This window comes from Entelurus aequoreus, linkage group LG11 (assembly GCF_033978785.1).
Source record: "Entelurus aequoreus isolate RoL-2023_Sb linkage group LG11, RoL_Eaeq_v1.1, whole genome shotgun sequence".
NCBI classification, from domain to species: Eukaryota; Metazoa; Chordata; class Actinopteri; order Syngnathiformes; family Syngnathidae; genus Entelurus; species Entelurus aequoreus.
Genome location: NC_084741.1, coordinates 53,151,857 through 53,177,175, shown reverse-complemented (window position 1 = coordinate 53,177,175; position 25,319 = coordinate 53,151,857). Strand labels below are relative to the sequence as shown.

General features: G+C 38.8%; 1 protein-coding gene across 1 annotated transcript; it reads left to right on the top strand.

Moving 5' to 3' along the window:
- The first annotated feature begins 256 nt into the window (after positions 1-256).
- Positions 257-23,768, top strand: LOC133660730 (basic helix-loop-helix transcription factor scleraxis-like). Its single transcript, XM_062064311.1, has 3 exons — positions 257-1,176; positions 1,262-1,478; positions 23,268-23,768. Exons 1-3 carry the CDS (start codon positions 806-808, stop codon positions 23,304-23,306), a joined length of 627 nt encoding a protein of 208 aa, XP_061920295.1. The 5' UTR covers positions 257-805; the 3' UTR covers positions 23,307-23,768.
- Positions 23,769-25,319: the final 1,551 nt, after the last annotated feature.

Sequence of the window (25,319 nt, the reverse complement as noted above, 5' to 3'; positions counted from 1 at the left end):
GACACCTTTGCTCTACAGCTTTGTGTAAATGTAGCTTAACTCGTGGCTTCTAATTTTAAAGTCTCTTCGTCAGGCAATCAACTGTCAACCAAAATGGGTTTGTTTATGCAATGTTTTTCCAAAGTAGTCACTCTGGCTTGAAGATGATTTTTAATGTGAGTTTGGCGAAGTCGAACAATTTGTGTCGCCGCTCATTGACGGAAACGAGTGTCCGTAAGCGAGAGCAATGCAGCTGGTGTTAAAGGGTGGATTCCCTCTGAAACCTACTGGTGTGCTGCCAAAACAAACTCCCGCCGACGGTTTGCCTCATGCCTCCGGTCTCTCTGGCCTACTTCTAGACAGCAGCCGAGGGACCCTCGCGTCTCCGAAGGAGGAGCAGGGGAGTTTTCGGGCCCTCCCACCGGCTATAAACCCTGAGGCAGACGGAAACACTCAGACAGCAGGCACACGTGGAGCATAGCGGCAAAGAGAGAGAAAGTCAAACTGCTGCCACAGGCGGTGAGTCATTTCTGCAGTCGGGACCGAAGCGGCCAAAATTGACTTGAAGGCTGTTTGACGTAAATCAACAGCACATCCGCTGGTGAGGCTTCTGCGTGCCATTCTAGCTCTTCCGAAGGATTTACCTAGACAAACTGATTCTTGGGATGTGAAGAGAAAAAAGAGGATCTTGGAAGCTGCAGCCACCTGTTGCACTGCACAAGCTAGAAATATTTTTAACGCAGACTGTTTGTAGTTTATTGAATAGTAACAAACCTGTCATAGATATCCGCCAGTCTTGACCCCCGGCTGACCAACTTCGGTAAAGATGACCTTTGCGATGCTGCGCACGGCGCCTCCAGCAGGCCGCTTCTTGTATGGTGACATCGCTCTCCTCTCCGAGGATGATGACGAGAACGGTAGCGAGGGATCGGGTTCGGAGGAGCGCTCGGCCGCCTTCCGCCTGTCGTCTTCATCCCCGTCTGCCTTTCACATCAAGGTGAACAGGAAGAGGAAGCTCTGCGTGGGAAGTGCAGGGGTGGAGGCTGTGCTCGAGAGGCTCGGAGTCCCAGGCTCATCCCCCCCTACTGAAATCCGCCAGAGGACGGCGGCCAATGCTCGCGAGAGGGATCGGACCAATTCCGTCAACACAGCGTTTACCGCCCTGCGCACGCTCATTCCTACTGAGCCTGCAGACAGGTATGGCTTCTTGATTACATCCAGTACTTCTGCTCAGTTATTTGTTCATTATAATGACAATTCTCCCTTTGAATGACATAATTAGGAAGCTGTCAAAGATCGAGACACTGCGCTTGGCCAGCAGCTACATCAGTCATCTAGGGAACGTTTTGCTCCTGGGCGAGGGGCTTCATGACGGACAGCCCTGCCACGCCCCATCGCCACCGTTCTTCCACGTCAGCTCCTCCCCGAACAGAGGCTCCGATCCATCAGGCCAGCCCAAGCACATCTGCACATTCTGCCTCAGCAACCAGAGGAAAATGGTAAGCATATCAAGAAAATACAAGGAAATATTGAAACTGTGTGATTATTATGATGTTTTATTATGACCTGCTCAGTGGCCTAGTGGTTAGAGTGTCCGTCCTGAGATCGCTAGGTCGTGAGTTCAAACCCCGGCCGAGTCATACCAAGAACTATAAAAATGGGACCCATTACCTCCCTGCTTGGCACTCAGCATCAAGGGTTGGAATTGGGGGTTAAATCACCAAAAATTATTCCCGAGCGCGGCCACCGCTGATGCTCACTTCTCACCTCACCTCCCAGGGGGTGAACAAGGGGATGGGTCAAATGCAGAGGACAAATTTCACCACACCTATAGTGTGTGTGACAATCATTAGTGCTTTAACTTTAACTTATGTTTCACAATATAAACACCCTCAAAAATATACTTAAAATGATAACCAAATAGCCATTTTATGCAAATATGTGGCTTAGAATGGCCACAAGTGTGTCACGGTTTAGGGTCATTTGGACATTTAAAGCTGATGTGAGATCAGGGACCGAGCCTATAAACCTGATTGGCCCTCCGGGGGTATTAAAAGCAGAAACTCTTTAAGGTTTGCTTTTGGGGAGGAAAAACTCTGTATAATTGCACTGTTGGGAGTTTGATCTCGTCAGGCAGGTGGCTTGAAGGATCACGGTGGTGTGTGGATGTAGAATTTGGGATAAAAGGGATTGTTTGAGCCTAAAGAGGTCTAGGATGGGTGAAAAGTAAAGGGTTGAAATTGGTGGTAGTTGCTGTAAACAGCTGAAACTTAAATGTAACATGTTTTGGATTATTTCTTATATTAGACGAATCAACAGATCCAATTTAGACATTTTTAATTTAACACCACTGGCAAGTACGGTGTTTGAAAATGTAATATTTACTACATTTTACACATGTACCCTCTTACAGTTTGAATATTTCAGGATTTGACTTAAGGTAGTCAAGGAAAAACAACATTTGTAAAACAATCATTTGGAGGGTTTGATTCTACCGAGTCTGCCGCACTGCTGACCACATTAGTAAGATCTCTGTCGAGTTGCGGTTCAAACTACATTTAATTCATTCAGCACCGGAAATAGACATATTGGAGAAGACTGTTAGCAACTATTCGTATCCCAGCCAAGTTTACTTCCATTATGCACTGGGAGTGATAGAAAGGTGACGTATGAACTTTGCCTCTCTAACCTGGACGTTGCCCATTTAGCAGGATTTATGGGTAAGGAGCTGACATCTGGCAGACTCCCCCTTTTGCCCCAGCAGTGTGTGAAAGCTAATACTCTCCTCAGTGTCCAAACTCAGAGACCCTTCAGCTGAGGGATAACCTAAATCTCAGCAGACCTTCTCCTTTTGGATGAGTTAAAACCATGAATGTGCTTAGTGTCGAAAATAAAACCCTGACAATAGCAGAAAACTGTCATGTAATGTACAAATACATACATATTATACAATCTATTGAATGCCATTTGTTAGTCTATTTAAATGTATACATACTTGTTACCACTCTACAATCAACAAGCACAAATGGAACATCAGTCTAATTCAGGTTTGAGTTAAAAAAAAGACCCTTAAACCTTTCCTTGACCTCAACCTTCCACTGTCTCCTTTCATACACACGTGCCCACGGCTCACAAATACGTCTCTGTTTCATATCTTTCCACACAAGCCTTTCCCTAAGCCTCTCTTCTTCCACCGCCCCTATATCGATTAGCCTGGTGGAGGTCAGAGCTGTCAGTAGGATCTGTGTAATACTATCTGCTGCTGTCAACTCACTGCTGCCCATGCATGCTGGACCTGGAAAAATGCATGCTGGGTAGAATACGGTTTTGAAACGTCGGTGTCACGTTATTCTGTTTCCCATTAGCCTTTTGTAGGCTGGACATGCATTCAGTGTGTTCTTGCTGAGGCACCGCTGAAAGGTCTTTTAAGTTTGAAATGCACCGAAATAAGTTTGCTATGAGGCGCTTACAACTATCATTAAATCTATCCTTTGTGTGTATATATATATTCCTTAGGTCAGGAAAAAACACACGGAAGATATGTCATCCCTACAGGTCTGTTTCACAGGTTTCCCTGTTTTTTCCTGACCTAAGGGATATTCCGCTCTACTCCAGTATTGGTATATATATATATACATATACATATATATATACACATCAATATATATATATATATAAATGTATGTGTATTTTATATGTATATACTGTATGTATTTAAAGTTACTTTGCTGACATCTTGGAAAAAATACATTGTTTGCATGGCAGCCTGGACCAATAGTGTATCAATGTCAGGAGAATACAAATTTGACATTATGAGAGGTGTATTATTGCGACAGGGCCGCCCCTCCCTAGAGGCAAAGCATTGCATGAATTAGCACATGCAAATGCCAATTAATGAATGACAGGGCGTTTAATATAAAATTATACCGCAAATGTATTCCTTGCCCCTTCCTGCTCTGTCATTGATAAGAGTTATTAGTGTTACTACTAATTTTCAAGTAGAGGGATCAAATGCTAGTCAGGGTTGTGCAAAAAAAAATAATTAAAAAAAAATACTGCAACTTTGTTTTCATTGTTATATTTGCTATTTTGCTCTACAAACATAAACCATTGAACAATGTTTATTTCCCAGTAATTTGTTTTAGTACAAGCATGCATTAAATTAAATTACATTTTTATCAAAAAAAAAAAGTATATGTTGTAAATAAATAAAAAATATTTTTTTTTTGCAATGTGAGGGAGGGGGCCTTAAAATAAAAATGTAGCCAAGAGCAGCCCTCTGCAGTGAAGTAGACTGTAGCCCAAAAAAGAGTTAATGTGTTGTTCTTGCAGATCCAGATTTAATAATGTTCACTTTTTCCGGCTGTATGTGCATTACTGCCACCTACATGACATGCAATGCATTGAACAGTGTTCAGATACATCAGTAAATCTAAAAAATGTGTCAGATGGCTGTCTATAAGATTGTTTGAAAGGTTTATCCTGCACCGGTTCTGACAATAGCACTGCGTGGTGCTATTGTAAAATGTTATTTTACTTTTCATAGTTGGTGTGAAATGTAATTTAAATGCCTTTTAGGGTTAAAACAGCCCACAAGACTATTCCTTCATGTTGAGCGCTTCATTTATCGTAGTATGTCCAAACATTTAAGTGGTACTATAAATGCAACCTCAACTTTACATTCGTTAATTTTTTGTGTTTCTAAATCTAGCAATAGTAAGGTCCACAAGTATTAGGATACTGGCATGTTTTTATGATTTTGCCTTAACACTGTTATAGAACCACAATGGATTTGAAATAAATCAATCAATAAAAAATCAGCATGTGATTGAAGTGTTGAATGTTAGCATTAATTAAGAGGTTTGACAAAACATGCCAATTACAGTACCATTTAGGAATTACGACTACACACACATTATGCAGATGACATACATGTAATTAAACTGATATATCTGTAAATCTATGAATCTTGTTTAATACTCATAATTTAATTATATCCATGTGTGTTAGTATGTTTGTGCACACTCAATGCTATCCTCTATGTGTAGCTTTAATTCGTAAATACAAAATTACATTATTTCATCACAGCTATTTATTTAATGTTAAAAATGTACACTTTAATCGCATGCTGTTGTTTTTTTTCTTGTATAATTTCTTATCCATTGCGAACGGTGTAGACTCGTTTATCACTATTAAGTGGTTCCAGACTTGACCGCAATGAGTGAATGGAATTTGGAAAGGTTTGGGATTCTTGTTTATAAATCCAATATTTTAATAGTTGCAGCATAACAAACTGTTTCAGAATATCTAAATGTTTAACATTATGAAAGCCCTCCAGACATAAAATAACACCCAAATATTCACCGTTACACTCATTTGACCCAAAATAGTAGACATAAAAATGAAAAATATAAATATATACTGGACTGTAATACATATATAATACATAAATAAGATACACACAAAATGTAATAATACTGTACAGTACAGTATTATTGAGTCACACACATTTCTTAAACACAACCATTAAACTGTTAAAATACTGCAACTGGTTCAACCATGATGATGATCTGCTGTACAACACAGTACAGTACCTTCAGTTTATTCATTCAAATTAATTAAGCTATTTTTGTGCGTGAAAATACCAAATTTAGGGAGGGTTTTGTGCCCTTTGAGGTCAACTTTTGCTCTATTTTTGGCCACTTTCGTTGTGTTCCTTCAATGGAATGATATGTTTTAAGAAGGTTTTTTTCATGTTTGATTTCAATATTTTCATTTCGAATACTTACTGATATCAACAATACACGGGGAAATAATTTTAGCCCAATAGAGTAGCAAAAGGACGAAAAAAGTTCTCAGGGAGTTAAGAATATAGTATTTTTTTGCTCAACTCTCTAAATCAACTTCAGTCCTAAATATAAATAATGCCTTTATTTTATTTTATTTTATTTTATTTTATTTTATATTTTACACTTTAAATGCCCATTTGATCCAATTATTAATTTGTATTTAGAAAAATGTTCACAACATGAGTTATCATCCATATAGTACATGTTAGAGGACTGAGGTACTGATGTAAAGATCAAGCCTAAATATACATAAGATTAGTAACAAAATACATTTTATGCATTGCTATATTTGCTGAAGGGGTCAGATTCCAAACTTTATAGCGATGTAATATCATGGGGACAAAAAGTCCCCATTGACTACCATTATAACTACACATTTTAATTGTAAAGTCATTACACAATATAACCACATATTTTCTATTTTCATGGTTTCATTTTGGAGAAAAAGAGTACACTTGGTCATATTTGCTTGTTGGCATTAGATGGGACAATTTGGGTCAAGTGTTTTCTCACAGGAATTTGATACGGTGGTGGCTTGCAGGGGAAGGGGGTGGTACGTGATGACGTGATGACGTAACAGTCGATGACAGCGATGACGCGTTGAAAATGCAACAAAAACCAAAGCAAATGATTAAGAGCGTGAGCAAAGTTTCTTCTGCCTCGTTCTGGGGAGAAATGGATCAGCAACCTTTGCAGAGCAACTCATTTTATGCAAAGATTTCAAAAATAAAAACATTGACATAATTAGATCACATTGCATTCAAAGAGTTGAAATGTAATTTAAAAACTTGACATTAAATTGATTGACAGATTTGAGCAAAAAAAGTAGAAACAATTATGAATCCAAACATGTTTTATACACTCCCTGAGGACTTTTTTGTCCTTCTGCTACTCTAATAGATCAAGTATTCCCCCGCGGGTTAAATATAGATCCATCCATCCATCCATTTTCTACTACTTGTCTATCTCGGGACCGCGAGGTGTTGGAGCCTATATTTTTGAATAATGGCCTACTCAGGTTAGAGTGTCCGCTCTGAGATCGGTAGGTTGTGAGTTCAAACCCCGGCCGAGTCATACCAAAGACTATAAAAATGGGACCCATTACCTCCCTGCTTGGCACTCAGCATCAAGGGTTGGAATTGGGGGTTAAATCACCAAAAATGATTCCCGGGCGCTGTCACCGCTGCTGCCCACTGCTCCCCTCACCTCCCAGGGGGTGATCAAGGGTGATAGGTCAAATGCAGAGAATAATTTCGCCACACCTAATGTGTGTGTGACTATCATTGGTACTTTTACTTAAGGCAGAGGTGTCAAACGTATGGCCCGAGGGCCGGATCAGGCCCGCAAACAGGTTTTATCCGGCCCGCGGGATGAGTTTGCTAAGTATAAAAAATAACCTGAAATTTTTGAATGAAAGTAACAGCTGTTCTAAATGTGTCCACTGGATGTCGCAATAGCAATTCTTTGTATCTTTGTAGATGATGCTACATATGTACAAAATAAACCACATGATGTTAGTACATCAGTCGAGGAAAATGATCAAACTACATAAATAACATCCTGTAATTTGATTTTGATATTATTTTTTTTATCTTGATAGATTGAAAAGGAACACCAATGAGTTGACTGATGAACATTATCACATAATTTATTTGGAAAATATAAATAACGACAAATTAACCGTAACATGTAAGTGTAAAAAAAAACCCAACAACATTATGATTTGTACATTTTCAGAATGCGCTTGTTCTATTTTTTAACAAAGAAAACAATATGAAGTTGTCTTTATTTTTAAGTTATCGTGAAGTAATTTTATCAGTCCGGCCCACTTGGGAGTAGATTTTTCTCCATGTGGCCCCCGATCTAAAATGAGTTTGACACCCCTGCCTTAAGGAAACGCAAAACAGCAAGGAACTGTAATATATTTTTTGATAAATATATATATTTAAAAAAATAGAGTGATGACAGGCACAACTGTACTGTAAAGGCAAAAGCATTAAAATAACGATCAGTCTCCAAATGATTGTGGACCTTATAGTAATTGACATCAAGGGATGTTAAGTATTAAAATTGTGTTTATTATTTGAAGTACCAATGAAATGTTCGACATACTTACTCATTGCTGTAAATGAGGTGTTCTAAAACTTTAGTATAACTTACCAGTGTTGTTTAGTAAATTGTCAAGTTGATCCATATATAACTGGGTGCACTCTTTAATGCCTCTAATAGTTTTTAACAGTATAGTAAACTTCTTTAGCTGAGAAAAATAAGGTACTCAGCTACGTTTTCTGCATCAGCGCCTTCTGTAATAATACAGTGAGGTAGATTTACCACTGAAAAAACCTTATAATTGCATCTGAGCCGCGCTTCCACAGTAAAGCCGCGTCCCCGCAATGAAAATATTGAAAGCGTAGCTGCCAGAATGGAGTTAGCGCTCATGCAGTTTTTTCAAGGAGCGGAACAAAAAAATGGAAGCCCTAACCTGTCTGGCATTTGAAGGGTTAAATTTGATTGGTTGGATCCGAGACCTTTTCATTTCCCCGGAAAAGTGGCTCTACGGTGTATTTAAGTGGACTAGAGGGCAGAGTCGGAGCGGGTGATTACAGAGCGGAAACGATTGAGAAGGTAAAAGGAGACCTGGTGTCCTTAGAGCACTCTTTGTTCATTTGTATGGTCGTTGAGGTTCATCGCAGCTGTCACACCACTTGGCACCTACCACTTTTCTCAATTTGTTCTGCTTTGGTAGATTCTCAATAAACAAACTTAAAAGCCACGGTTGCTGCAAGCACACTTTGTTTACCTGGTCGGAGTCCCTTTACATATTTCCCCGGGAAGGCAAAGTGTTCCCCAACAGGACGCTTTAACGACAAAGGAGGATTTTCAAGCTCTGGTTTCTCCTTGGCACTATTGCGAGTCAAAGGCTACTGTGTGACACGAGGCACACTTCCTGTCCTTGGTGTGTTAAATCAATACTTTTTTGTACAAAACTGAAGGATTATACAAAATAATGTAGCATATGTTTGCGCCGATAACACATTTTACAGCACGGTATTCTGTCCAGCAATTTTTGGACGAAAAATCATATTATTGTCAGCGTTATTTTAAGACCAATTTAAGCACTAATGTAATCAAAATATATGATAATAATAATAATGCAAGAAACCTTTTCAAACGCAATAGACCTTAATTTAACATTGGTATTTTTTCCCCATTGTAATTGGAAGGTCAATAACTTTTGATTATCTTAATTAAGTAAACAAATTATAACAAATACAATTGACTCTATAACTGTTAGTTAAAAATGCACTTAAATAAATATCGAAAACATCTTAAAGTGAATTTTTTTTTCTCCAGGATCGGGTGTTCTAGGAGGTTTTTTGTTGTTGTTGGCCACGGTAAATTGGGCTACTTTGTTCTTGTCGATAGGCTAATCTTGCTCATCGGGTTTAAAGCCCAACTATTACCACAACGATACATTTGGCTCTGCAATCATCTTTTTTCTCTTAGTTTGTGTTACCTTGCGGTGCTTCTCACCAGCGAACGCTGTTTGGAAGCTTGCAGTCCCGCCTCCCCCCACAGAGACAAAGATTGTGGATGACTAACAAGTGGGTTCACTCCCTTCATTTAATTCTACTATTGAATAAACTCGCTCAGGTGCTGAGAGCGCTGCACAGAGTAAAACCTTCTGCACCCTGTTAGAAAGCAAGACGCAGAGAAAACAAAACATGCACAAACTTGGCAATTTGTTAATGACTTACTGATAATCAGCCCAGGCCTAATGTAGCGTGACAATCCTACTGTTAGTCGTCATTAACTTTTTTCCCCTCAAAATAACAAAAATTGTATGATATCTATTTCCATTGTTTGTTTTGTAATGGATTGTGGTCGACAACATTTTCTCACATGAAATATTAGTCAAAACTATATTTATGTGACGGCTGTGCAGCCTTGCTAAGAAGAGATTCTCAGGTATTTACAGTTGGTAAAACATTTCATTTAGGGCTGTGTGTGAGTTGTGTTTAATCACCAAAATTATTGCATTAGTCATGGACTGTATATGCACAGATTAATCAAGCAATTTATTTTGACCATACATGCTCTTTTACCTTAACCGTGGATGGTCACCTGAAAGGCGGCGCTGGTTGTTATGAGTGTGGAGACACGGACTGGTGGCAAAATTCACTCCAAACTTTAGATGAAACTGTTGCCACGTTTTGAGCAAATACATGTACCGGTAGTGCATTCAATTATACGGAGCCCCTAAAGCAGGGGTCCCCAAACTACGGCCCGTGGGCCGGATCCGGCCCCCTAGCATCCAAAATCTGGCCTACGGGAAGTCCCAATTTTTATTTAAATTTTTTTATTCTTTCATTTCTAATCCATTTTCTACCGCTTGTTACTCTCTGTGTCTTCTAGCCGCTCAGGCAAATCATATTGTCTAAAAAATAATTTTCCCATCGATAACGTGACAATGTTAAATGACAAAACGGATTAACTCCCTGGAATATAAAGACAATGTATATATATATATATATATATATATATATATATATATATATATATATATATATATATATATATATATATATATATATATATATATATGTGTATATATATATATATATATATATATATATATATATATATATATATATATATATATATATATATATATATATATATATATATATATATATATATATATATATATATATATATATATATATATATACATATATATATATATATATATATATATATATATATATATATATATATATATATATATATATATATATATATATATGTATATGTACAGCCCGGCCCCCGGCCAATTTTTTTAACCCAATGCGGCCCCCAAGTCAAAAAGTTTGGGGACCCCTGCCCTAAAGGGACATGGGGGAATTTTTTTTTTTTAGATATGTATCTTGTGCTCACGCAAAAATTTCTCGTGCGCTCAAGATAGTTTCTCGTGCGCTCGAGATGTTTTCCCGTGAGCACAAGAAACATATAGGTACATGGGGAAAATATTTTTTTAGATATGTTTCTTGTGCTCACGGGAAAACATCTCGAGCGCACGAGAAACTTTTGCGTGCGCACGAGTTAGTTTCTCGTGCGCACGAGATACATATCTAAAAAAAAATTTTTAAAATCCCCCATTTCCCGTAGGGCTCTGTAATTTTTATTTTTATTTTTTTATTTTTTTTTAGACTTAGACAAACTTTATGTATTTATTATTATTTATTTTTAAGTGAATTTGAATTATGCAAGCAAGTAATAACCTGTGATTAATCATGATTAATCCAGATTCAAAAGTGTGATTAATCTGATTAAAAAATAATCATTTGACAGCACTAATCTAAATATAAAAACCTCAATTATTTCCCCGCCAAAATTCTGTTTCTTTCATAAAGTTCAACTAAGAATTTATGTTTGGAAATCCAAAGGCCAAAAAAAAAGCCATCCTAGTAGTTCTTTGTGATGTTTTCAATTTAAATCCGAAACCTATTAAGGTCTGACATTTCATAACAAGGCGAGTCATGTTCCTAATTGGTTAAACGCTTTTAATTTGCAGTAAAAGTCTTCATGTGATGACTCTTTTTGGGCGTCTCTTTGGAAAGTCAGCCCAGCTGGAAAGTGACTTATCTCTTTTTGTGGGTTCGGGCATGTGACGCGACACTGTGAATACATTTGAATGCTTACGGTTCGGATGAATCAGAGTGCCTATTGTGAATGACAGCAAATGTGCTCGAGAGTGTGTTTTGTGACACCGTCATTGAAGTTTAGTATGCGCGCGCACACACACGCACATACACACACACACACTTGCTCTGTGTCTGGAAGTCATTGGCGGTGCAGAGCACAGCAACAAATGAGCTAATTGTTCTGAAAATGATTTATCCTACGCTGAGGCCTGTACAGCCAGTGCTTAATTCAGCTGCCACTATTAGAAACACATTGACGTTAAGCTTTGATGGTATGTTAAAAAAAAGCCTGGAAAGTGCTTTAATAAAATGCCCTCACACCCTCTCACATGTAGACACACACACACACACACACACACTCCTACGCTCCAAACCAGGCAGCCATTGGACACACCAAGCAGCGCACAGACTTGATCAAAACCATGTCGCTCCAAGTCTCCTCGTTTTTCCTCCGAGAGCCAGACGGCTATGCACAATGCTGCTTTCGAGACATCCCCCCCAAAAAAACCTCCAATATGATTACTCAGTTAAGGAGGTCTGGATCACGACAGCGCTTTCAACACGTCCTAACTAATGGCGTGCAGGAAGTTGTGCAAACAGGCATGGCGAGCGAGAGAAAACAAGGCAGAGAAATAGCCGCAGACTCTGTGGGATAATCAGCCCGCCATTTGTCCTCCAGGTTGGACAGTTTTTGTTGTGGGCCTAAAACTCCACTTTTGCTTCTTTACAGACATCTAATGGAGCATGCGTCCATGTGAGCCTAACTGCACGGATAGCACTTTTAGGAGCGCGCTAATGACTGTGGTTTTTACAGTCATTTGGTTAATAGTCTGTTTTTGGGTGGAAAGAAGCATGACATCACTTGAGCGCATGAAAGTAGACGTTTCGAGGCCATAGATGAAAAGTAAATTGCCCTCATTTTCTGATACTGCCGCTGTTGCCACTTTGCGTCTAATTTCAAGCGATGCTAATGAGGTGCATTGAAAGTGGCTACAGGAGGGGACATTTTCACATTTATTCACACCCATGTCTGGTGTTTGTGTGTGTGTGTGTTCGCCTTGATCGTGCATGAGTGTGACTTTGTGTCGTCACACGCGGACCTGTCTGCATGTTCTCAGCCCAGATGGAAGCAGTTAAAGCCCAATTTACCACCTACAGATGAAGTCGGGTCAGATAACTTACAATATCTATTAGTAAAGATATCATTTTGTTGTCGTTTGCTCTCAAGGGGGAAAGGCTTGTTCACACATTTGCTTTGAACGGAGCTACTTTCGAAATTGTGCGTTTTAAAAAAGCTACTAAAGTTAGTGGCTACAGTAATGGCCTCACACAGTGCACATCTTTTATTGTGGAATAATTATAACACAGTGTTCAGGCTTTGTGTTGCCTTAAACAAGAATGTAATATAACTTATTTATTATTATCATAAAACAACTCCCTTAACCTAATGTCACCGGCCACATACACACACTCAGTATGTTTACATGCGCAAAATTTACTTAATATGGTAGAAACCTAGCTTTTTTCAAAAACACAACATAAGGTTTTTGCATGCAGAATACAGCTTGTAATGTCTCCAAGTTTTGTAGGGAATTTTTTTTGGTAAGATTTGATTCATGTAGGACAGGGGTGTCAAACTCAAATACAGAGTGGGTCAAAATTTAAAACTGAACAAAGCCGCGGGCCAAGGTTGAACAAATGAACCTTTAACGTACTCTACGAGCTATCGTCACGTCCGCTTTTTATCCATTCTAACATCGTTCAGACCAAGTCACAAGATATGTGCGGCTTCTATACGCACACACGAGCAAATGCAACGCATACTTCATCAACAGCGATACAGGTTACACTGAGGGTGCCAGTATAAAAAACTTTAACACTGTTAGAAATATACGCCACACTGTAAATCCACACCAAACAAGAATGACAAACACATTTCGGGAGAACATCCGCAGTGTAACACAACATAAACACAACAGAACAAATACCCAGAATCCTCTGCAGCACTAACTCTTCCGGGACGCTCTACAAAATACACCCCCGCTACCACCAAACCTCCCCCCCACACACACACACCTTGTAGCGTCCCGGAAGAATTAGTGCTGCAAAGGGTTCTGGTTTGGTGTGGATTCACAGTGTGGCGTATATTTCTAACAGTGTTAAAGTTTTTTATTCGGCTACCCTCAGTGTAACCTGTATCGCTGTTGATGAAGTATGCATTGCATTCTAATGTGTGTGCGTGCAGAAGCCGCACATGTTATGTGACTGGACCAGCACTCGTTGGGCTGGCTGGCTAGCTGGCGTTTGGAAGACTCCCGGGAAGATCGGCGGGCCAGCTTTAGTGTTAATTTAAAATCGCCTCAAGGGCCAAGTGAAATTACACGGCGGGCCAAATTTGGCCCGCGGGCCAGAGTTTGACACCCATGATGTAGGATTTTATCAATAGATAATTATCATAATGATACATAATGATTATAATTATTAGTGCATCTACTGGGGGTTAAGCCTCCCTTGTCTTTAAAAACGAGCAATTCTCTATTTCGAATTTTAATCAAGGTTCCTTGAACACACCACAGTTATGTGCTATGACAGGGGAGTCCAAACTTGTTCCACTAAAAAGTAAAAAATAATGCAGGGGCCGTTTTTAATATTTCTCACTATTAAAATGAATAAATATGAAGATTGTTTAAAATTAAATACCAGCCTGCATGTCAGCTTTGTGTTATTAGCGTCAATGTGCAAATGTTTTCTTGTTAAATTACACTTGTTTGATCTTTTATACCACTTCTATTAATGTTTTTATTTTTATTTTTAGTAATTATATATGTTTAGTATGTACTGCGGACCAAAATTGTCCCCTGTGCCGCACTTTGGACACCCCTGTTTTATGCGATGCAAAAGTGTAACGTAAACATGACAATGTCAGATACCACGTCCTGGTAATGTTGGCGCTGTGTGTGAATGCATAAAGGTGAGCTTTTGAATGCTCCTGTGTTGTGTCAGCAGTGAAGTATCCATGCTCTCGGTTTGTCGCTACCTCAAGGAATGAGCCATTTTGCATTTTTGAGAGGGGTTGTAGGTTGTGTTACATATTCCTCATTTTATTTAAACAACCTTATTATTGAACCTTGACAGTAAAATTGGTCTTACCTGAACTTAATGATGTCGTATGTTATATTGCATTGATTCAAAATAAATGAAAGCAAAAACATCATCAAAGCCCAATGTGGCCCTCCTCGTGGTTGTGGCCCTAAACAACAAACATAGTGTTTATGCTACGGGACCGTATTAAACCATGGTGGATTAGGCCAGCTAACACAAACCCTGTGTTTTTCAAACCACAGTGCACGCCTGATGTGTCCAAGCCACATAATGGCACACAGTGGCGTAGTTAGTGTATTACTTAACTTGTGATGTGTAATTTATTGCACCATTTGCTGCCTAGTGGACAAACTCCCATTCTGTATGACACACTTCAGGTGCTGACTTACATTTATTCCAAAATATTCTCACTCTCCAACCGAAAAAAAAAAACATGAACCGTTTTCATTTCACGCTTAAATACCAATCTCCGTATATGATTTACAGAGCCGTGCCCAAATGAAAAGATATTTTCCAACCGAGTCTTTCCTCTCGTCGTGCCGCCAGGAGCTAAATTAGATGTTTGCGTTTGACAGGATGGATTAACGCAGGGAAATAGAGCAAGAGCATGGAAAATCCACAGGACACAGATTGAGTTTCACGTGATAACAAAGTTAAATTGTGTCGTTGATAAGAAAATGTGTTTATTGTCTGCGCATTAATGTTGAACAACTTTCTTTTATCCTGATAAAATGTGGTAATATCATCACATCCTATCTAAAGAAAACGTCATCAGGTAACCATATTAGTCTCGGACAAATCACTCCATGGGGAAATTGTGCGTACGTGCATATGTGTGTGTGTGTGTGTTTGGAGAGAGAGAGAGCGTGACCCTGCAATGTTAGTCTTCAAGGAATTGTTTTGACTACCCAGTTGGCCTTTAACACCCCCCCCCAACCCCCAGCCCAACCGCCCTCCTCCCCCACCCACATATGTACCACCGTCACTCAGCGTGCACACAGAGGCAGCATGTGTCCAAGTGACGGCGGTAAATGAATAAATGTACAAATTGTCGGGCCATATACTATAATTTGGGTGCCAACGTTCCCACAGTCTACTGTGGGCGTACTGTCATTATGGTGTTAGGTGAAGTAATTATTCTTTATCAGGCACAATCATTCATCTGGTGTTACAAATGGACCCGCACACCTCGCTATGAAGCAGTTTGTAATTAAATATAGTGCAAGGAAAATTTAAACACACACCAGTAACAGTCTCGGGTGGCAATTATTTTAATTAAAGGCCTACTGAAATGAAATTTTTTTATTTAAACGGGGATAGCAGATCCATTCTATGTGTCATACTTGATCATTTTGCGATATTGCCATATTTTTGCTGAAAGGATTTAGTAGAGAACAACGACGATAAAGATCGCAACTTTTGGTATCTGATAAAAAAAAGCTTTGCCCCTACCGGAAGTAGCGTGACATAGTCAGTTGACAGGCTCCTCACATTTTCCTATTGTTTTCAATGCAGCTAGAGCGATTCGGACCGAGAAAGCGACGATTACCCCATTAATTTGAGCGAGGATGAAAGATTTGTGGATGAGGAAAGTTTGAGTGAAGGACTAGAATGCAGTGCAAGACTTTTTTTTTCGCTCTGACCGTAACTTAGGTACAAGCTGGCTCATTGGATTCCACACTCTCTCCTTTTTCTATTGTGGATCACGGATTTGTATTTTAAACCACCTCGGATACTATATCCTCTTGAAAATGAGAGTCGAGAACGCGAAATGGACATTCACAGTGACTTTTATCTCCACGATAATACATCAACGAAACACTTTAGCTACGGAGCTAACGTGATAGCATCGTGCTTAACTGCATATAGAAACAAAATAAATAAATCCCCGACTGGAAGGATAGACAGAAGATCAACAATACTATTAAACCATGGACATGTAAATACACGGTTAATGCTTTCCAGCCTGGCGAAGGTTAACAATGCTGTTGCTAACGACGCCATTGAAGCTAACTTAGCAACCGGACCTCACAGAGCTATGCTAATAACATTAGCTATCCACCTACGCTAGCCAGCCCTCATCTGCTCATCAACACCCGTGCTCACCTGCATTCCAGCGATCGACGATGCGACGAAGGACTTCACCCGATCACAGATGCGGTCGGCGAGACGGAGGAAGTTAAGGTGAGTTCGGCGGCTAGCGCGTCTGCTATCCATCTCTGTCCTCCTGGCTGTGTTGCTGTAGTCCGCCGCTTATACACCGATCCCACCTACAACTTTCTTCTTTGCAGTCTCTATTGTTCATTAAACAAATTGCAAAAGATTCACCAACACTGATGTCCAGAATACTGTGGAATTTTGAAATGAAAACAGAGCTTTTTTGTATTGTATTCAATGGGGTACCAATACTTCCGTATCAACCGTTTACGTCACGCGCATACGTCATCATATCTAGACGTTTTCAACCGGAAGTGTGGTGGGAAATTTAAAATTGCACTTCATAAGTTAACCCGGCCGTATTGGCATGTGTTGCAATGTTAAGATTTCATCATTGATATATAAACTATCAGACTGCGTGGTCGGTAGTAGTGGGTTTCAGTAGGCCTTTAATGCCCTATTCTTAAATCAAAACGTTAATTTAAGAATAATACTATGATTCATGAATGAGTTAGAATCAGGGTAGTCTATGTCACTATGTTATGTTCATATGTTACCATGTGTGGTTTGAAAGAACAGAGTGAAAGATACATGTATGTATATTTCTCAATTACAAATTAAATTGAATAAAAAATTGACAGTCGACCCAAACGATCACAGCTGTCTGCTACACTTTTACATACATAGAAGCAACTTAGTATTGACACTAAAACAATTAAATCATACAGTATAGTATTGTAAAATGTTTGATTCAAAATAAAAAAATACAAACATTAAGACCATGTAAAAAACTACAATTGTTTATATATTTTTATTATAATATATGTTTTTAAATGCCAATCTTTACTTATTTTACACAGTTATTGTTGTTTTTTAAGGCTTACAGGTTTTTATTTTTCTATTTTGCATTTTTCAGATTTATTTTTTTTAAAAATTCATCGATTTTTGAAAATTCAAATAGGAATCACTATTTGAACCCTTAATGTCGATCGATAGCGAAAACCTTCGTATTGTGAGGCATGTGCAATAACCCCTGTTCCACCGTGCTGCCAGAGAAGTTAATCTAAAAAACAAAAAGTTAAAAACTTGTCACAATAAAAAAAAATGGTGTAAAAAAAATCTAAAGATTGACTTTAAAAAACATAACGTAATCCAAAAAAGAGCCACAAAAACTATTGTGTGTTTTTTTGGTGTTTATTTTTCAATTCATTTCCAGGTATTTTTTCAATACCTGCATGCATGTGCGGGTTACGTGGGGATAGCAGAAAGAGGTCCGTATGTAATAGTTGCAGCCCGTTCAAATATTTATAACATATAAAAATGTGCGTGTGTGTGTGTGTGTGTTAGAGTGGGGGTATGTGTGCGCTAGGCTTGGCCATCGATCGTCGATGGGAACCGGGGCTAACATTTAAATTCTCCCGGAATCGTTCAAAATTTTTAAATTTAGATTGCTAATTTTGATGCCCGACCAAAATAAATAACACCGTACATGCGCCGAATAACGAAAAAAAATAGCCACCCACCACCATTTATTTTTAAAGGGGACATTTTTGTTTAGTTATTAAAGGGGACATTTTGTCAATTGTGGTTAGTACCCTCTTTTAAACCAAATCTTTATGATGACCTTGCTTAATAAAGAATCTAAATCAATAATCGTTATGGACCGTAATCAGAACAAGGAATCTTTCAATGCTCAGTGCTAGCGTGTGCTCTGGAAAATAATATTCTCCATAAACAGTAAAAGATACCAGAGCAACAAAAACTCTTAGTAAGTCTTATAAATGACATTTTTAAATATTCTTGGAGGATTCCACCATGTGAAATGATGTTAAACATTAAAATATTTAGTTGATCCAACAATAACTTCATTTGTGTTTACCAAAATTAACAGAAAAACACTCAGCCAAGTCAATGATTGATTTTCGTTCGAGTGGTACTACTACTACTATTACTCACTAGGGTTTTAAACAACATCACATAGTTTAAAATGTATTTAACACATTAATCACAGTAATATTACGAAATTCTCTTATGGTTCACTTGGCTGATACTTGATTGCGTAACAAAGCCGCAGTCTTTAGTGGCAGAACTCCATTTAGAACACTACAGTCTTTGCTGCTGATCCATGTAGTCCAGAAACTCCTTTATTCTGCAGTGTGTGTTATCCACATGTAAACAAAGCATCAGCCAGATAATATCAGTCTAATAGTAGCCTGGATAAAAGATTGTCTCCTTCCTCTCACCTCAGTCTGTGGGAGGACTACAGTAGTTCCTGCCCAGAAGTCCAATGATCTCACCCCCTCATTCCGGCCTGATATCCTTCCAAACACCTACCCACCTTTTGTTGATGTCTGTCAAACACCTACACCTTGTGCACGGTCTGGGAGGAAATGTGGAACAGGTGTTGGTCTGATGAGAGGGAAGCAAGACGGCACGAAATTCACAAGAGGACAGACGGGGGGCGGGGGGGAGAAAGAGCTCTGATTCATTGATGACCTCACCTGAGGCAATCATTTTAACCTTTCTACTTATTAATACATTTACAGACACATTAAATGAGATCTGTGTTTTCTCTGGCAAAACTAAAGGGTATTAGCTCTCTTGTTTGTGAAAGGCTGCATATCTTTTGTCAGCTGTGAGTTGATCTATGAAACATTGGCCTTGAAAAAACAATAAACCAAGTGGGGATGATGTGTTGCATATCACTCAGTAGTCCGTTGGATGAAATCCCTCGAGCGCTACTTGAAAGTTTAATGGAAGCCAAGCAAAGTTGGGGGTGGGAGCGGGAGGGAAAAAGTGAGCTTATTTTCCTGGCCAGATAGAGAAACCATCCGGCAGCCAGGAAATCAAGAGTGCACTGCTCTGATACCACAGATAAATACTCTCGTGTCAAATGCCAGCTCATGATGTCAGACAGCAATCACATGAAATTAAGATGAAACATCCTCTGCTACCTTTTCTAAGAGTTCATGCCGCAATAAGTGCGTGCTTTTTTTTTTTTACATCACATATTGTCATCCATAACTTTCACTTTGAAGCTGAAAAGATCCACATCTGTGAACCGTTACGCGGAGGTTATAACGATGCCATTCGGAAGACTGACATCAAATTTTAACAAGCAATGATGGTTTTGTGATTCTTGTCTAACTTTTTACGATTTGACTACAATTATCCAATAAAGTGGTGAACGTTGTCAGCACAAAACCTGTGAACCTGTAGTATTCCCTTGGACCACCAGTGTTTTTTCATATATTCTTAAAGGCCCTATCGTGTCCAAATGACAAACAATTCATAAACAAGTTTTCTTTATGTATTTTTTGCTCATGAAAAATAATCTCTAAAACTAATTTTAATTAGTTTTAGAGTAATCGGGAGATACAGTATCTAACTGTAGTTGGAACAATTATTCCTCAATATGCTGCTCCCTCTTAGCATGACGCCATCTACAGAACTGGAGCCCATTTTTCTGCATAGACAGTGTTGATAAAGGCATGTAAAACTGTTATTTCGATCACCTAATTGCATGTTTTTGTCGCCCAGGTCCATGATTACTTCAAAACGGATATGGTTAAGTTTATTAGCAAAACATTTTTGCAGTTCCCTGCTCTTCCATCTCCTCTTCCATAGGCTCATGTTCTTTCAGTATTTCCTTAAGCGTCTTGAAGAAAACATGAATTTTTATTTTTTGACTCACTCCAGACTGGGGGCCCTCAGGAGCCCAGTCTGAGATTGACTTTTTTTTTTAATCATCCTCCCCCAGCGTCTACCTTTTCACCTTTTTCCCACCTTTTACGGGGCGCCGTAGTGGCGACCAATCAGCGTTTCTGTTCTGTAACCCTGCACAATATTTGTTTGTCTAATGTTGAGCGAGTTTGTGCTGAAAACAAAATGTTGTTGTACTTGTGCAATTAATATAAAGATTCATCCATCCATCCATAAAAAAATCTAGCAGTTTACATATTTTTTCTCCTGTTTTTGAGCAACTGGTTTGCTTGCATTTCTATTTTGTTTTTCTGCAGGTTCTGACTCAGTCTTTCTGCCCCGATGGTGCTCCTGATTTTCAGGATTGCATTTGGCTTGAGTCTTTTACATTGTTTTCCATCCAAACCGACCAAAACCATTCTTCTTCAAAGTCGAAATAATCGCAAAGTACACTCCTCTTGCTTGGTTCGTCCCATTTTATGCAAGTCAATTTGACTGGAGAGGTCCATACTCTCCTCATATTCCCATCATTCGGAAATGTTTGCAGGCTGACCCGTTCTTTAGTTGTATTGCTGCAGCCTGCAACAATGCTTCTGGCAGACATATTTGATCATTCCATCAAATTCCGCATGAAAATAACATTATTCAGGATAAAGACGCTACCAAAACACACATTTAGCAGTATTAAACTGCCTCCAATCTTCGACATTTTGGGCATTCCGAAAAGTGCTGAAACTAGTTACAAAACAAGCCTAAAATCACTACTGTGACTATTTGGGGGAGAATTCTACATGTTATACCTGTACACATCAATTTTAGATCTAGAACTATGAAATAAGTGCCAATGTTTTCAGCATTAGAGGATCCCTTTGAGGGCCACTTTGGTTGTTAGGCTTATCCAGCAATGCAGAAGTAGAAGTGTTGCGTTCACTCCCTTTAAAGCATTTGGGGTGTAACAGTACAAAACCTTTGGTTTGGTTCTGAGGCACATTGAAATGAGGTTCAGGGAAGTATGAGAGTGCCACTCCACACCCACCAATATGTTCTGTATACTATATATATTTTTACATCTTTTATTTGAGATTTGTATTTGTTGGAAAGTTTGTAGTTTTGTATGTTTCATTTTAAAATCAGTTAAGCTAAGTGGTTTTGTTTTTTGTTTTTTCTTCCCTTACTGTACTTAAAAGTAAGAAAACCGTGACAATGATTACGGCGTACCGTTACACTATAGGTCAGGCCAGGAAGCAGTCAAAAAGGACAAAAGAATACCCAACTTTGAAAGCCTATCTTGCTACTGCAATTACCTATACAAATCTGAAATGGGTAGGGAAGGGGGCAAGGCAGTCCATCCATTCATCCATCTATTTTCTGTTGCCTGTCCTTCTCGGGGTCAGTCAAAACTAATAATATAGTGGTGACACTGATATTTTACAAATACGCTTCACCTCATTCTATACTACTGCCCTTTGAAAATGAGCTATGAAATACAAAAATAAATGTAACCTGGCAAATGTATTTTACCAATGTAGTAGCAGTGTTAATTAATTTAATTCATGACTAATATGCGTCATATACAGTAGGAAGGGGATTCATATGGCCCCTTTTGTCGCAATTCACCTGACACATGAAACATGACGAATTGGGGGGGGGGGGGGGGGGGCACTATCCACTTTAGCCACCAGGTGGCAGTAAAGCATTTAATATCTTAAAATGTGTTGTGTCGCAATCTCAACTTTGACCACAGCGTCAGTTGCTATGTAGAGTGGCACTTTCCATTATTTTCAGCAGACAATGCAGGCCTTATAAAAATGATTAACCACCTACATTCCTCTCACGCAAGATCCACCCAGGAATGGGGCCATACAAATCCCTACCCTGCTGTAGTTTTCATCGACAACATTTTTCCCCCTGACAAAAAATTAGTCAAAGAATAAAAAACAAGGCGAACAATTTGACACAAATTAAATCAAGGCGATTTGGACAAGTTACGAATGTTTCCAATCACGGCCATACAGTATTTTAAAAATATTTTTCATTTGTGATTTATTGGACTATTTTTAAATTGTTTGTTTGTGTTACAGATTGAGCACAGGAAGTGAACATAACAAATGTGTTTTGAAACGGCGGAGGGGTCGGACTAAATAAACTCTGCTTCTTCCTACTCCTTTTCGGACATGTTGCAATTAGAAACTGGAAATATGTGACGTACAATATTGTAATTGTACGCATGTTCGTAATAAACTAATACGTAATACCGTAACCAGCTACCTATGCGAGGGGACAGGTAACTAAAGGAAAAAAAAAAAAATTTAATAAAAAAATTTATGATTATTAGTTCATCAAAATTAAAAACTGCTGCCAGATATAACCACTGACTATCAGAAATGTGAAATTGATAGTCTACTTTCTCTCCATGTGCCTCTATGAAACTATATTACCACTTTATTTATTATTGCTATGTAGTGTGTCGTCTTCTCATCATATTATTCATATTTGATTTTTTTTTTCTTTTTTCAACATGTTTAGCTTCTTTTAATTAACAAGCTGATACAGGAAAGGGGATACATTCGTAAACTTTTGTTTGCACGTGCAATTAGTAAAATCAACGTACAAAATACCTGAAAGCTGTTTTCAATATGTTTATTAAAAAACAGAACGCCACCTATCATCGGAAAGTTTTAAATGAAGGTGATATGTATAAAAGTGTGGAACGATTGACGTTTAAGTCCCTCCGTCTTTAAGTCTTTAAGTCAAGTTGTTTTCTCTCTTCCAGAACAAAGACAGAGACAGGAAGACGGCCATCAGAAGTTAACAACCATGCAGCACCTGGGCATTTATTTTTTTTAGGACTCGTCAGACGTGCGATGATGCATTTCTGAGACTTTTCAGCAAGTACTACAGCACTTCTCGGACTTTGTACAGGAACTTTCTTTGTATCACTCTTTCTACAGCGCGCTTAAGGAACCCTTTGAGTTTTTCACCTTGGAAAAGACAGCTTGTCTTTGACACGCATATAAAACTGTTTAATTGTGGGACTTCAGGACTGCGGTGTAAAGAGCTTTTGGCACATGGTCACAGGAACAAGACAAATGTGTTTTCATCAAAAGCTGTGTTATTATTGTGTTAACTGTAATATAGATTGATATTTATGTGATATAACATTATATAATGAAACTATGTTATTTAACAGGCATATCACAATCTTGGAAAATAATAATGAAGAGTGGCCTGCGTGCAAATTGTTGCCACTACTCACAAGTTTATGGCATTATCTGGCAGTTACATGCGGGAAGTTTTTTTTTTATATGAGAATATATTTTGTGTTTTCTTGGAAAATAATGAAAGATGGTCAATAAATTGTTTTGTACTCACGCCTAAATGTCATATTTGCAGTCTCACTGTAAATAGTTTGTGCTATACAGCGTGTTGCCATTAATGGGACAGAAGAAACTAATTACAGTTGCAACTGAGTACCTCATATCTACTTTTACTTTCAGTTCAGTTCAGTTCAGTTCAGTTTCAGTTTATTTCGAACATGCATACCATACAATGTAATGCATCACACAATTCCAGTTGTTTCATTACAGCACGCCCGAAAAAGAGTAGGAAGAAGCAGAGCCTATTTAATCCCACTTCTTTTCATACCATCCATCCATCCATCCATCCATCTTCTTCCGCTTATCCGAGGTCGGGTCGCGGGGGCAGCAGCCTGAGCAGGGAAACCCAGACTTCCCTCTCCCCAGCCACTTCGTCCAGCTCTTCCCGGGGGATCCCGAGGCGTTCCCAGGCCAGCCGGGAGACATAGTCTTCCCAACGTGTCCTGGGTCTTCCCCGTGGCCTCCTACCGGTCGGACGTGCCCTAAACACCTCCCTAGGGAGGCATCCTGACCAGATGGCCGAACCACCTCAACTGGCTCCTCTCGATGTGGAGGAGCAGCGGCTTTACTTTGAGCTCCCCCCGGATGGCAGAGCTTCTCACCCTATCTCTAAGGGAGAGCCCCGCCACCCGGCGGAGGAAACTCATTTCGGCCGCTTGTACCCGTGATCTTGTCCTTTCGGTCATAACCCAAAGCTCATGACCATAGGTGAGGATGGGAACGTACCATAGCAATGTTATCTAATATCCTTGTTCTCTGTAACAGAACAGTGAACAAATAAATAATGAAAAAATAATATACCAAATTAAGCAAACAAATATTAAATACATAAATAATATTTGTCTCAATAAAAAAAAGGAAAAAAAAAGGATTCAAGATGTTCATCTCAATTCTTGTTCTGTGTACCTTGTGAACTCTTGTAGTTTGAACAGTCTCTTAAACTGAATCATATTGGTGCTTTGTTTGATTTCTTTGGTTAATCCATTCCATAATTTAATTCCACATACAGATATGCTAAAAGTTTTAAGTGTTGTACGAGCATACGAATGTTTTAAATTAGATTTTCCTCTAAGGCTATATTTATCCTCTTTTTTTGAGAAGAATTGTTGTACATTCTTGGGTAGCAGGTTATAGTTTGCTTTGTACATACTTTTAGCTGTTTGCAAATGCACCAAATCGTTGAATTTCAATAATTGTGATTCATAAATAAAGGGTTTGTATGTTCTCTGTATCCAACATTATGTGTTACTCTAATTAATCTTTTTTGTAACACAGATAGTGGAAAAAGCGCACATTTGTAGTTGTTTCCCCATATTGCTACACAGTAACTCAGATATGGTAACACAAGCGAGGTAGCACTAGGTAACACTTTCGGATGCCTCTTTTCGTCCCACACCTGCTTTCTCTCTTGTTTTGCTCTTCCTGCCTCCCCCTTTTTCCTTTTTTCT

What these genes read in the sequence shown, in the direction of transcription:
- LOC133660730 (XM_062064311.1), top strand. Translation starts at nt 806, where the DNA reads ATGACCTTTGCGATGCTGCGCACGGCGCCTCCAGCAGGCCGCTTCTTG. An exon ending in CCTACTGAGCCTGCAGACAG is followed by an intron (nt 1,177 to 1,261) that starts GTATGGCTTCTT and finishes TGACATAATTAG; the next exon opens with GAAGCTGTCAAAGATCGAGA. An exon ending in TCAGCAACCAGAGGAAAATG is followed by an intron (nt 1,479 to 23,267) that starts GTAAGCATATCA and finishes TCTCTCTTCCAG; the next exon opens with AACAAAGACAGAGACAGGAA.